Source organism: Chiloscyllium plagiosum, unplaced genomic scaffold (genome assembly GCF_037043375.1).
Source record: "Chiloscyllium plagiosum isolate Xiang-an unplaced genomic scaffold, Cpla_swu_hap1 HiC_scaffold_6, whole genome shotgun sequence".
In the NCBI taxonomy this organism is placed as follows: Eukaryota; Metazoa; Chordata; class Chondrichthyes; order Orectolobiformes; family Hemiscylliidae; genus Chiloscyllium; species Chiloscyllium plagiosum.
In genome coordinates, this window is record NW_028270144.1 from 84,028,220 (window position 1) to 84,041,756 (window position 13,537).

At 39.2% G+C, this 13,537-nt stretch overlaps 1 protein-coding gene across 4 annotated transcripts in view; it reads left to right on the forward strand.

The window, feature by feature from the left end:
• The window catches only part of LOC122550726 (protein mono-ADP-ribosyltransferase PARP4), a 143,726-nt gene that overhangs the window by 98,206 nt on the left and 31,983 nt on the right, over nucleotides 1–13,537 (forward strand). For all 4 annotated transcript variants that reach the window (XM_043691882.2, XM_087988155.1, XM_043691878.2 and 1 more), the window contains 4 exons: nucleotides 2,249–2,436; nucleotides 5,649–5,748; nucleotides 10,492–10,662; nucleotides 10,947–11,027. In XM_043691882.2, the coding sequence (XP_043547817.2) occupies nucleotides 2,249–2,436; nucleotides 5,649–5,748; nucleotides 10,492–10,662; nucleotides 10,947–11,027 (540 nt within the window). The remainder of the gene's footprint in view (nucleotides 1–2,248; nucleotides 2,437–5,648; nucleotides 5,749–10,491; nucleotides 10,663–10,946; nucleotides 11,028–13,537) is intronic.

Genomic DNA, 13,537 nt, shown 5'->3' on the forward strand with positions numbered 1-13,537 from the left:
GGCACACTGTGATGCTAAGCGAGATCTGGTATTAGCATGCAATGCTTCACTGTATGGGATCTGGGTAATATTAGCTCATAGGTGGCCCACTGGAGTGGAATGCCTAATAGCATATGCATCCTGGACTTTGGCTAATGCAAAACGTAAATACACCCAGATAGAGAAAGAAGATTTGGCAGTCAAATTTGGGGGTTCACCAATTATTATTTGGACGTAAATTTGTAATAGTAATAGACCACAAACCTCTGCTAGTCTACTTAAAGAGGACAAGCCCATAGCTTCAGACTGAATTCAGCCGTGCTACAATTACAAGTTGGAACCCCACCCTGGAGGCCAAATTGCAAATGCGGATGCATTGAGCCACCTCCCACTGGCAGACACACTACCAGTGGTGCTGCCATTGGAAGAGTCCATAATGGTTTTAAATTTTCTGGACACACTTCCAGTCACAGCTGACAATATCAGACTTAGGACATAGAAAGATCTGGTCCTAGCAAAACTGAAATGACTGGTAATGATGGCAGAAACTAAAGAGCTATTATAACCAGAATTAAAACCTTTTTGGACCCAGAGACACAAAACTCACAGTAGAGGATGCACGTCTTTTGCAATACACAAACTCACGGAAATGTTGATCACAGATAATAGGCCATTTTTTACCAGCAGGGAGTTTAAGTATTTCCGAAAGTCAAATGGTAATCGTCATAGAAGGACAGCTCCATCTCATTCATCATCCAGTGGTCGGGCAGAAAGAACAATCCAAAATTTGAAAGTAGGGTTAAAGAAAAAGCCGACAGCTTCACAAGATACCAAATTGTCTCAGTTCCTATTTGATTATAGGACCACCCCTCATGCTACTACAGGAGTAGTTCCAGCAGAGTTGCTAATGGGGAGAAGACTCTGTACCAGATTAAATCATATCTTCCCAGACCTGGAGGGGAAGGTGAAACGTCATCAAGAACACCAATGCCAGACACAAGAGTTCACTAAGCGAGACAGACAGTTTACTTCCGGGTACAACATTGGGTGTCGGATGCACGGATAAGAGGCATGGTTAATGCGAGGTCAGGTCCAATGACATATAAAGTTCGGGTAAGTGAGCTGGTCCTGAACAAGCCCTTGGACCATATGAAAGCTGTAAACCCAAAAACAGCGCAGGAGTTAAACATGTCCAGCCCCTTGACTGCCTTTTATTGACTATTGCAGAACCCATGGTTCTCCCTCTGTTGAAGATAACTCAGAATCTGAGATGGACACAGCAGATTTTGCTGTCGTGGCGCCTTTGCCACCAGAAGAGGAGAATGAGTTTCTTACGGGACGCCCCGGACCCAGGAGACGATCTACTGCACTTTATATGCCCGTATCAGAGGCAGAGTTGGAGGAAGCTGATCCGGTGCTAAAACACCCCAGAAGGAGCTACAAAAAAACTGGCCTGTGTCCTCAAACTCAGAGGGGGAGGGATGTAATGATTGTAACAAGGTCAGCCAGGTGGACCTCATAGAATACGGGTTTTGTGATTGGACCAGATTAACAGCCCCAACCAAATAGCCCTGGCTGACAGATAAGAACATGAGTGTCAGACATCCTGTTCACTCTGAGAGCTGGCTCTGATGGAGCTGGATCAGTGTCAAGGACTCTCCAAATGTGAATAAAGGGTGACTTGGTGACGGGAAACTGGCAACTGTGGAGTTATTTCAACCAGCACTAAAGAAGTGGTATTAGACAAACTAATGGGGCTAAAGGCGGATAAGTCCCCAGGCCCTTTTGGCTTGCATCTTGGGATCCCAAAAGAGGTAACTGCAGAGATAGTGGATGCATTAGTTGTAATTTTCCAAAACTTGTTTCATTCTGGAGAAGAACCAGAGGATTGGAAAGTGCTAATGTGGTGCCTCTATTCAAAAGGGGAGACAGGCAAAAAACAGATAACTGGGGGCTGATTAACCTAATATCTATTGTTGGAAATATATTGAAATCAATTATTAAAGAAGTAATAGCAAAACATTTGAAAAATCATAATCAAATCAAAGTTGATTTATTACTGAAGTGATTTATAACAGTAATGTATGTACCTCCTGCATTACATTTCTATTACTTAGTATGAGTTTTTACATTGATTACATAGATCTCTTCATCAACCGGAATATTGGATCAACTGGCACATGCCTGATCCCATAGATGTCAGTTAATAAAAGGTTTGCTTAATTTTTGAGTTAACCAATACGCTTTTAATTTTCATACTCTTTCAAAGTCTGTTCAGAAGCCAATGGGCAACACAGATTTTTGGAGACCATTGCTGAATCTGAACTTGCTTGCCCCATCCAAAAGGATACGCAATGTACTTTTGATTTCTGATGGACACCTTCAGAATGAAACTCTTACATTGAAGACAGTATGCCAGAATGTCAAACATACCAGGATATTTACTTGTGGTGTTGGGTAAGTCGTCTTCTTGAGCAGATAGTTGCAAATAAATCAAAGAAAGTAGAATATGAAGTAGAAACTATTTTATTTGAAATATTTTGCCCAATTTGCACTTAGAAACACATGACATACAGTGTCGATACTCATGACATTTACTGTTGCTATAAATATTATGTTATAAGCTATGGACTCAAGAGCTATTGTAGAGATGAGCTAAGTGAATGCTAATGGAAGAGGTTATCAAACCATCATTACAAATGACAAATGGAAGGCCAAAGTGGAGAGGGAGTAAATTAGGGAGAACATCTAATTTACAGGCAGCACGGTGGCACAGTGGTTAGCACTGCTGCCTCACAGTGCCAGAGACCCAGGTTCAACTCCCGCCTCAGGCGACTGACAGTGTGGAGTTTGCACATTCTCCCCGTGTCTGCATGGGTGTCCTCTGGGTGCTCCGGTTTCCTCCAAAGATGTGCAGGTCAGGTGAATTGGCCATGCTAAATTGCCCGTAGTGTTAGGTGAAAGGGGTAAATGTAGGGGTATGGGTGGGTTGCGCTTCAGCGGGTCGGTGTGGACTTGTTGGGCCAAAGGGCCTGTTTCCACACTGTAAGTAATCTAATCTAATCTCTAGCTTGTGTTTACAAGTATTCCTACTGCAGAAAAATGTTCTGTTCTTACTAATGAACATTTAAAAACTTATGAAAAAATAATTTAATTCATTAAATTGCATTATTTGCGTGATAGGTAGGATCATGATTATAAGGCTGTTATCCTCATAACCTGGCTAGAATCTTTGGTTCAGCTATCCTTCCCTCTGTGACTTCCAAACTGGAATTCTGATATTTAAACCCAACCTTTGGTTGGTTTTTGTACCATGGTGAACAGCAGGGTGCACAGATGAGATATTTCTCAGGACTTTTGTTTTCTATTTGCCAAGTATTTCAGTTATCAGCCTTGGGTTATATACAATTTTGGTTTATTTCATTTCTACTAATTCGATTAGGATTAAGCATTCAAGTAGTTTTTATTGCTTTCACATTGTCTGACCAGAGATCTTCAAGAATACTCCTGTGGTTAGCTTGAAATTTGTTTTCATTACTGGTGTTCACTATCTAAAATAGATCATTTGTTATTTATCTACCTCCTACTGACATAATTTCTTCCACTTTCTGACTTCTGCAGCTACTCCAATTACATTCTTCACTCTTTCTTTAGACACACTTTGTGGACCTGATTATTTGTTTTCATCTTTCAGAAACTATGACATGGTTCTCTGCTGCACAAGGACCTAGAAATGCATTTTTATTTATCTGAATATAAGTTTTCCTTGTTTGAAGGCTCCAAGTATGTCTTTTCCTCACCTCTGGTTTATATTTGTGCCGATGACTCTGGACAAAATTATTAGCACTTCAAAAACTAATTGCTGCATGGAACCAGTTCCATTTCCACAAAACCCCATACTTCTTGGCAGTGTACCTGGCAACATAAAGTCACAGGAGGTAGCTACTTAATTGGCACTTCTATACATGCTATCTTAAGATAGGAAGATCTCCACCACCATAATAGGAAAGACCTTCCAAAGATGGTTGTTGCTGTAGCCCGCAAATCCTTTATTCTCTTCCAGGAATAGGTGGGTCAGTGTAGTAGGCTTTGCAAACTCATTCAAGGTTGATAAAAGCATATGGCCTCAGTAAGTTGTCAGACTATCATTAGGAAAATCTTGACAATGTCTCCAATCTGCCCATAATTGAGCATTTAAATACAGTACTGAATGGATAAGCCCTTGTCTCTTCCACCCTAAGATTAGTTGCAAGGTTAGTTGAAGGCAGAGCTTGTTAACCCATTGAACCTACACCCTTCACATTCCTTCCAGTCTTGCCTTCAAGCATGGGACTGAGAAGATTCTTTCCACATTCATCAACTGATGACTCAGTCTCATCTGGGATCCATCCTTTTTCCTCCCTCCCCACCTCACCAATTTAGTTTAAATGATTCTTGATTGGTGCAATAATGTTATTCTCACATTTCTTGCCATTACCTTTTCAATTGTCGATTTAGTTATTCTTTTCCATTTTAAATACTTGATAGAAATTCTTATTGACTGACTTTGTAGCTAGCTTCTCTCAGACTGTAATTTCTCCCTCTTTTATTTAGACATTCTTTGCTGATGTCAGGACCTAATGGCTTTCATCCTAGGATTTTAAAATAATTTGCTGCAGGGATAAGAGATGCATTGGCTGTGATATTCCAAATTCCTTAGATTCTGCAAATGTCCCAATGGTTTGGAAAATTGCTGATGTAAAACCTGTGCTCAAGGCTGATTATCATAACTTATATCATAGGGAACTGATAGAATCCATTATTAAGGACTAATGGCAGAACATTTTGAAAATCATTAAAAAACAAGCAGCATCAACCTAATTTTGAGAAAGGGAAATCATGTTTGATTAGTTTATTTAGAATTCTTTGAGGAAGTAACAAGCAAGATGGATAAAACCACAAGCCATAGGAGCAAAAGTATGTCATTCAGCACATTGAGTTTGTCCTGCCATTTTGTGAGATCGTGGCTGATCTGTTAATCCACAACTCCACTTTTTTGCCTTTGCCCTATAACCCTTGATCCCTTTACTGATTTAAATCTGTCTATCTCAGTCTTGTATATTCTTAATAACCCAACTTGTACAGCCCTCTGTGGAAAAGGATTGCACAGATTCATTACCCTCTGAGAGGCGAAATTCCTCCTCCTCTCTGTCTTTAATGAGACAATGCCGTCTGGTGCTAGAATTTTTCACAAGGGGAAAGATCCTTTTCGCATCTACGATGCCAAGTTCCTTAAGAATCTTATATGTTTAATTAGGGTCACCTCTCATTCTTCTAATCTCAGTGAGTACAGGCCCAACTTACACAAACTGTTCATTAGACAGATCTCTCCATACCTAGGAACAGCCTCATGAACCTTCTCTGGACTGCCGCCAATACCAAAATATCTTTCCTTATGTAAGGGTCCCAAAACTTCTCACAGTATTCCAGCTGTGATCTTCCTTCTCTACCAATTATCTACCTACACCAGGTATTCAAAGTTTTGGGTTTCTCTGTTTAAACATGGTTAATCATGATTTTCAGCTTTCTGTACATGGTAGATGTTAGGAATAGGCTGAAATACATGTTAAAGGTAGTATTTTTTTGGCATCTTAACTTTTAAATCATTTCATTATTATATTTCCCACTAGGTCAACAGCAAATCGCCATATGCTTAGAATGTTGGCACAATATGGAGGAGGAGCGCTTGAAATTTTTGATTGGAAAACCAAATTCAGCTGGAAAGCAAAGGTGAGGTTTTTTTTTGTACCTTCTGGGTGTTGCATAATGCGTATACAATAATATTTTTAGAAGTTTTATTTTAAGTTTAAGAAACATGGCTTTGTGCTAATGAAGATAGTGAATTAAAATGACGGAAGGAAAGCTTAACAAAAAGCCATTTTAAAACTTAAGGATTAGTACTCTCAATGTTGGATTCATCCATGAAAACCAGGTTAAATTATTGTGTTGTGTTGAGGACATATTTGAAAAAATCCCCGACTCCCCATCAAATTCGACTTAGACACTCGACCAATCTGGCAGGATGTGAAGTCACCACTAGACAGTGAAGAATGGAAAAGCCGTAGGAATAGACAGGATTCCAGTGGAGATGTTCAAACTCAGATGAGCAGAGCATACCCATCATCTATAAACTGTTCCTTAAAATTCAAAACAAAACAGAAATTCTTGCTGATCTCAGGGATATTGCCGTCACCACCATCTTCAAGAAAGGAGACAAAGTGGACTCATGGGAACTATTGAGGAATCTCCCTATTTCTGGGAGGATCATTGCCTGAATCCTCACCAGGCGTTTTTTTTGTCTCTGAAGAAACCCGGACATGATTTTCACTGCTTGGAATTGCCAAGAAATATGCTAGGAACAACACCAAACGTCTGCGTGGCCTTCATTGATCTGACCATGGCTTTTGACTCAGATAATCGGGAAGTGGTTTGGAAGATTCTGTGAATGGCTAGCTGAGCAGAAAATTCATCAACATCCTCCAACCCCTTCATGACAAGACGTCAGTGATGATTCTCCCCAGTGGTAATATGTCAGAATCGTTTGAAGTCAAGACAGGGATCAATCACTCCCTCAATCCCTTTCTCCATCTTCATCACTACCATTCTTCATTCTGACAAAAACAACCTTCCCAGTGGTGTGGACATTATCTACAAAATGAACGGAAATCTTTTCAACCTCAACTAGTTGAAGTCCAAGACATAAATGACATCAGCCTTGTTTGTGGACCTTCAGTATGCAGATGACAACATCATCTATGCGCTGTCGGAAAATAATCTTCAGTCCTTGCTCAACGCACTCACGGAAGTATACTGAAGAATTGGTCTCCGTCTCAACCTTGAAGACTTGTATCTTATACTAACCTATCCTACATTAATTTCCAGTCCATTCCTCCACTGAGATCAAAGGAGAAAGTAGCCCAAATGTGGAACATTTCACTACCTGGGTAAGTACATGTCATCTCAGACTGACATTAATGCAGAGATTCAACATTGCATCCAATTTGCAAGCGCTGTCTTTGAAGATTAGAATCTTCAATGACTGGGACATCTATGCTAATATCAAGAGAGAAATAGCCTTACCCTTCTTTCCCTTTCTTTGAAACATCTCTCGTCAAAGCTGCAGTGTTGATTTCAACACCCACCAGAATTCTTCATTGATGCAACCAGAGAGTTCTGAAAGGGAATTCCAAATCAATTCCACCATCTCCTAGAGAACAAGAGAATCACCCCAGACAGAGCGGAGAATCACTCTCCAATAAGAAACTCCTGTACCAGCAGCCACTTTGGGAAGTGCTTATTCAGTGGGACACAAGCCTCGAGACAATCCATAAATAATTTCTTTCCTGACTTTAGTTGTTACTTGGCCAAGTTTTAAGATCTGATATTTTGCAAAGTTCAACTTTTTTCATGCTTGGAGATGAACTTGTGCATGTGACCTTATCGAGGTTTATAAAATCATGAAAGGCATAGTCAAAGAGAATAACAAAGGTCTTTTTCTTACTAGAAGGCATATTTTTAAGGTGAGAGGAGAAAGATTTAAAAGGAACCTAAGGGTCAACTTTCACACACAGGTGGTTCGTATGTCGAATGAGCTGCCGGAAGTAATAGATACAGGTCCATTTACAATATTTAAAAGACATTTGGACAGGTACATGAATAGGAAAGGTTTAGAGGACATGAGCCAAATACAGGCAAAAGGGACTAGTTTAGTTTGGGAAGCTTGGTTGGCATGGACCAGTTGGACTGAAGGGTCTCTTTCCATACTGCATGAGTCTAAGTATAAATGAATGGTGGATGAGTATTAGTGATTGTAAGGGTTTACTAAGCATTGGTAAATTTGCTATTTGTTATAAAACTCATTGATTGTTGCAGGATTGTTAATTATATATTAATTAAGTCAAAACAATAATCATAAGAGTCAGTTCGCTGAATGGCTGGTTTGCAGTGCAGTATGATGCCAACAGCATGGATTCAGTTCCTGTACTGGCTTAGGTTACCTTGAAGATCCTGCCTTCTCAGCCTTGCTTCCCGTCTGAGGCGTGGTGACCCTCACTACCAGTCTTCTCTTTCTAATGGTAATAATTATCTGGGATTGTGGTGATGTTACTTCATCAGCAAAGTAATTAAAATATTGCAAAGATGGCAGGCAGGATGTGGGAACTTCTAGATGCTGGTGTGATTCAGACCAGCTATATCTGCAGTTAGTGCCCGTGGTTGCAAGATCTTTGATTCAAAATAGACAAGCTGGAGGCAAAGCTGCAGCCAATGAGGCACATTAGGGAGGAGATAGTTACCTGACCACTTCATTCCTACAGTCCCTGTTCCAGAAGCATGTCATCTAAGTAGTGAGAAATTGAGTCGCTCTGAGATGCAGAGGAATCTGAGTGTCCCAGTGCATGAGTTGCAAAATATTAGTATGCAGATACAGCAAATAATTAGAAAAACTAATAGAATGTACATGTTTATTCCAAGGGAATTTGAATACAAACAAAAGAGGTTATGCTTCACTTATACAAGGTACTGATAAGACTTATGATGGATACTGTATACAGTATTGGTCTCCTCATTGAAGGAAGAAGGCAAATTAATTTGAAGCAGTTCAGAGAACGTTTGCTGTAATACCTGGAATTGGGTGTGTCGTCTTATGGATAGGCTAGGCTTGTATCTACTGGAATTTCAAAAATAAGAGGCAACTTCATTGAAATATGTAAGATCCTGAGGCATTGGTAGGGTTCATGATTCTTGCTGTTATGACAGAATCTAGAACGAGAAGTCATAGTTTAAAAAAAAGGGTCATCCATTTTGAAACAGATGAGGAAAAATGTATTCTCAGTGTTGTGGATCTTTGGAACACTATTCCTCAAAAGACAGTGGAAGTAGTCTTTGAATATTTTTAAGGCAAAAGTAGATTAGTATTTGATAAGCAAGTGGCTGAAAGCTTATCTTGGTAGGCAGGAATGTGAAGTAATCAAGTCAGTCATAATCTTATTGAAAATTGGGACTGAATGGCTTCTTTCTCATCCTAATTTGTCTGTTTCTATGCATTTAAAATAATAGTGATCATAGGTTTCCACTATAGATAACAGGGAACATTAACTTCCACCAGTAATAGTTTTGAAATTTAGTTCATGTGCACACACAATTTTTTTCAGTGTGCAGCCACTTGAACTTTGTCTTTGCAAAGCTCCATCTTTATTCAGATGGAAGCTAGGGCTTAGAACCAATTAACCTTTCAAGACCAATAACTCTGCTTCAGAACTGAAAGAAGAATCTTTGCAGTTCATGCATTAACTCTGTCTCTCTCTCTCTACAGATACTGTGCAGACCTTAGTTTCTCCAACACTTCTGATTATATTTCAGGTCTCCAGTATCCGTAGTATTTTTGAAATAGCTCCACAAAGGCCGGCATCTCATCACTAAGTCACCCTTTGTTTACACATGCATAGTACTTGACACTGGTCCAGCTAGCACAGTGCTGGCTCCAAGAGTGAGCAGAACCCCTGGCACTCTGTTTTTTTTTCTCTTTCTTTTCTTTTTTTTTGTGTGCAGGTGTGAGACACAGTGAAAGACACAAAGTGCACCAATCTTTATTCAAATTCCACCACCAGGAAGATAGGAAAACACCCGGGTGGCCAGTGACAAGCACTGCCCTTCACATCAAAGGGCAGTGCTGTGTGATCAAAACAGTGAAGGGGAAGGTTGGGACTAAATCAAAATAGAATTGGAGGGAGAAATGATGCACTCCACTCCCTGCGGCGCCCACCTCTCCCTGAACAACTCCAGGGTGTTGATGGACACCGCGTGCTCCTTCTCTAAGGACACCTGGGCTCTAACGTAACCGCGGAAGAGGGGCAGGCAGTCGGCCGTAACGACCCCCTCCACGGCCCGCTGCCTGGACCTGTTAATGGCCAGTTTGGCCAGGCCCAGGAGCAGACCCACGAGGAGGTCTTCAGACCTGCCCTCCCTCCTCCGTACCGGGCACTCTGGTTTATATCTATCAGCTAGGGCTCCTTGATTGGGCCAGGTTAACAGTCCCTATCAGGGAACTCGTATTCTATGATGTCACCTGGCTCACCTCATTCCAATCACTACAGTTTTGCTTTTATATACCTGTGTGGTATCTTCCAGGCTCATGCAGTTTAATGGAAACATGGCTTCCTAACTATCTGAGACTTATTGTGAAGTGTTGATCCTATGGTCTGAAGTCTGTCTATCTCTAGAGTACTTCAGTCTTCATAACTGAAATAAATTAAAGTTTTTCAAAAAGTCTGAGGTTTCAATATGAAGAATTTTACTTTTGTTATAGATGAGAGTATTTTTAAAAGTTTTTGTTCCAGATTTTTGTTTTTCCTATTTGTTGATGCTTTATAGAGAACTCATAAATTTTAAGCTTACTCTAAATTAACATAGCTTTAATTGCAGAATCGCAATTTTAATGAAGGTTCACCCTTCTAGTTCATCTCTTTATGATAGGTTCTGTCTCAGGTGGATCGAGTCACTCAACCAGGCTGCAGTTCAATTTCTGTGAAGTGGGAGCGGTTCAGTTTCAATGCTGCAGCTCCAGTCCAAGCCCCAGCACAAATTCACTCTGTATTCAGCAATTCAAGACTGCTCATCTATGGCTTTGTTCCACACTGTACTCAGGTGAGATTTACTTTTTTTCACTTTCAATATCATTGCATCTTTCTGACCAAACAGTATTAAGGTCTCAGTAAAATTTAGACCTAAAAGCCATGTAAGTGATAACTATGGGGTATGACATTGTGTAATCTGGAAATCACGTCCAATTTCTGTGCTCTTAAATTATGGTTTTGGGACCGGAGTCTTGAAAGAAAAGTAAAACTACAGAAAAGGTCATTATTAAAAGCTTATAGTTTTTAAGCTTTAAAATCATTTAAGATTTAAGATCAGTCTTCTGTGCACATCAGGCTGAACTCTCTGCTGTGATCAATGACCAAGAAGTTTGTACCATGGTTTCCACCACTGAACTGCAAAAGACAAAGGGCAAGGTATGTTCTCTTAAAACTTTTTGATTAACTTAACTGTAAGAATTATTAACAAAAGCATAAATAAGATAATCTGCAGAGTAATAGATATCTGTACTGAGAAGTAGACTTTCATTCATTAACATTTTTTGATGTGTTAATAAATATCAACAGAATTGGAAAATTGAAATTCAGCGTTAAAATTGCAGCCATTATATTTTAGAGTATTTGATAGACTTAGGGCAGAGGGGATATAGCAAATGGCAATATGTTAGGGTGATGGTGGAACTGTTTGGAAATCATGTTATCACAAGCTATGTGAGCTTCAATGTACACAAAACTGAGTTTCTTTCCTCAGTATTGCTAATGTAAGATGTTACCAGGATTTAGGAATCTGATTATGAATAGAAAGCAAAATTGAGAGATGGTTATCACTAGGTCTGTCTTGTGCACTTCCTGGTGGTCGAAACAGATTGTTACTGGGGTAGTTGCCTAAGAGCAAGACTCCTGGTTGTCAAAAAAAGGCGCATTGCAAAATAAGAGCTCATGATATTGATGTTGTTTCAAGCCATGGATAGGGGACTGGCTAATGAACAGAAAACAGATAGTCAAGACATGTGTAACTGTTGGAGGACCGTGAGGATCAGTGTTGGAGCCTGAAATATCTACTCTCTATATTAATAACTTGAATGAATAGCCAAAATATACTTTGCCAAATTAGCTGATGATATGGAGATAGATGGAAAAGCATTTGTCACCAAGATATAGTATCAGGTTAAAGATAGGTTAAATAATTCTGTAAAAGATTGTCAGATAGAGAAAGATATCAGAAAATGTGGAGTTGTCCACATTAATAGGAAGAATAGAAAAGCAAAAAAAAAATCATTTAAATGGACAGAGATTACAGAATGCTGCTATACAGAGGGATCTAGATATCCTCACGCATGAAGCACAGGAAGATAGCATTTAGGTGCAATAAGTAATTAGGAAGACAAATAGGAAGAGCATTGGTTTTTATTTCAAGTAAAACAGATGTCTATGGTTCACCACACCTTGAGCAGCCAAGTGTTCTACTGCTGCTAATTTTTATGTTTTTATCAAATCCTACATTTTTTATAAGAAGTGGGTACATCCTCTATTTTGCAGTTCATCTTAATTTCCATTTTTGCCCTGTCCATCTATACATCAAAACTATTTATGAGCATATGAAGTACAGCAACAATAAGTCATACTGCTGTACCATTCTCTAACATCGTGATTGATTTGGTCTTGATCATGACTCTATTTTTCTATTTGTCCAGCATAATCTTAGACTCTTCAGTAGTTCAAAAGTCAGTCTATTTGAACTGAAAATGTGTATAATGACTCAGCTCTATAACTTTGTGGGGTTGAGGATTCTGAAAATTTACAGTAATCTGAGAAAAAAAATCTTCCTCATGTCAGTCTTAAATGTGTGATTCATTATTCCAAAATCAGATACCTGAATTCCAGATTCCCCATTAGGGGAAACATCTTGTCAGTTTCTCTGTGAAGTACTAGAGAATCTTTTTTTTAAATTGCTTTAATAAGATCACCATTTATTCTTCTAAATATGACTGAGTATAGATCAAACCTGCTCAACCTTTTCACATATGTCAACACCATCATCCCAGAAATCAACTTAGGGAATGATTTCTGAACATCCTCCGATGCAAATACATTACTGCTTATATAAGAAGACCAAAACTGTGCGCGGTACTTGAGATGAGGTCTCAATAAGATTCTGTATAACTTCACCAACACATCTATACTTTTATATTTGATTCTCCTTTTATTAAGCACCAATGTTTCATTTGCATTTGTAAACATTTGTTGTACTTTCATCATTCAATGATATCAATGATAGTTAACTTTCTATCTCAATTCCACTCTCTTGCCCTTTCCCGTTATCTCTTGATTCCCTGAAAGAACAATGCTGGAGTACCCACAAACCTTTGGATCGAGAATACCAGTGATTCACAATCCTTTTGAGTGAAACCATTTCTCAACTCATCCGAAAAAATTATCTTAAGTTCTGAAACTATGTGTCCATAATTCAAAACTCCCCATCCAGGGGAAACAACCTCTTGATGTCAACCCTATCAAGCCCTGTCAGATTCTTGTATGCCTCAATTAAAATCACTTCCCATTTGTCTAAATCTCTAGAGAGTATAAGCCCAATTTACTCAGCCTCCCATCTAGGACAGTGGTCTCATCCCAAGCAGCAATATAGCAATATATTGAATCTGGGCTATACTGCAAGCCAGCTTTCTTATTAAGTATGGAGACCAAAGCTGAACAGTACCCCAGATATGGTTTCACCAAAACTCTAGACAATCGAAGCAAGACTTATTTGTTTTTGTAAAGGAGTCTATATTTAACATTGCCCCTTCTAGCATTGTTTGCTTTAATATCATTACATTATTAGTTCTAGAAATCTCATTGATCACTATAAGATTTGCATTAATATGGTTTAGACACATAGGAACAAGTGTCATTCATTTAATACTATCATG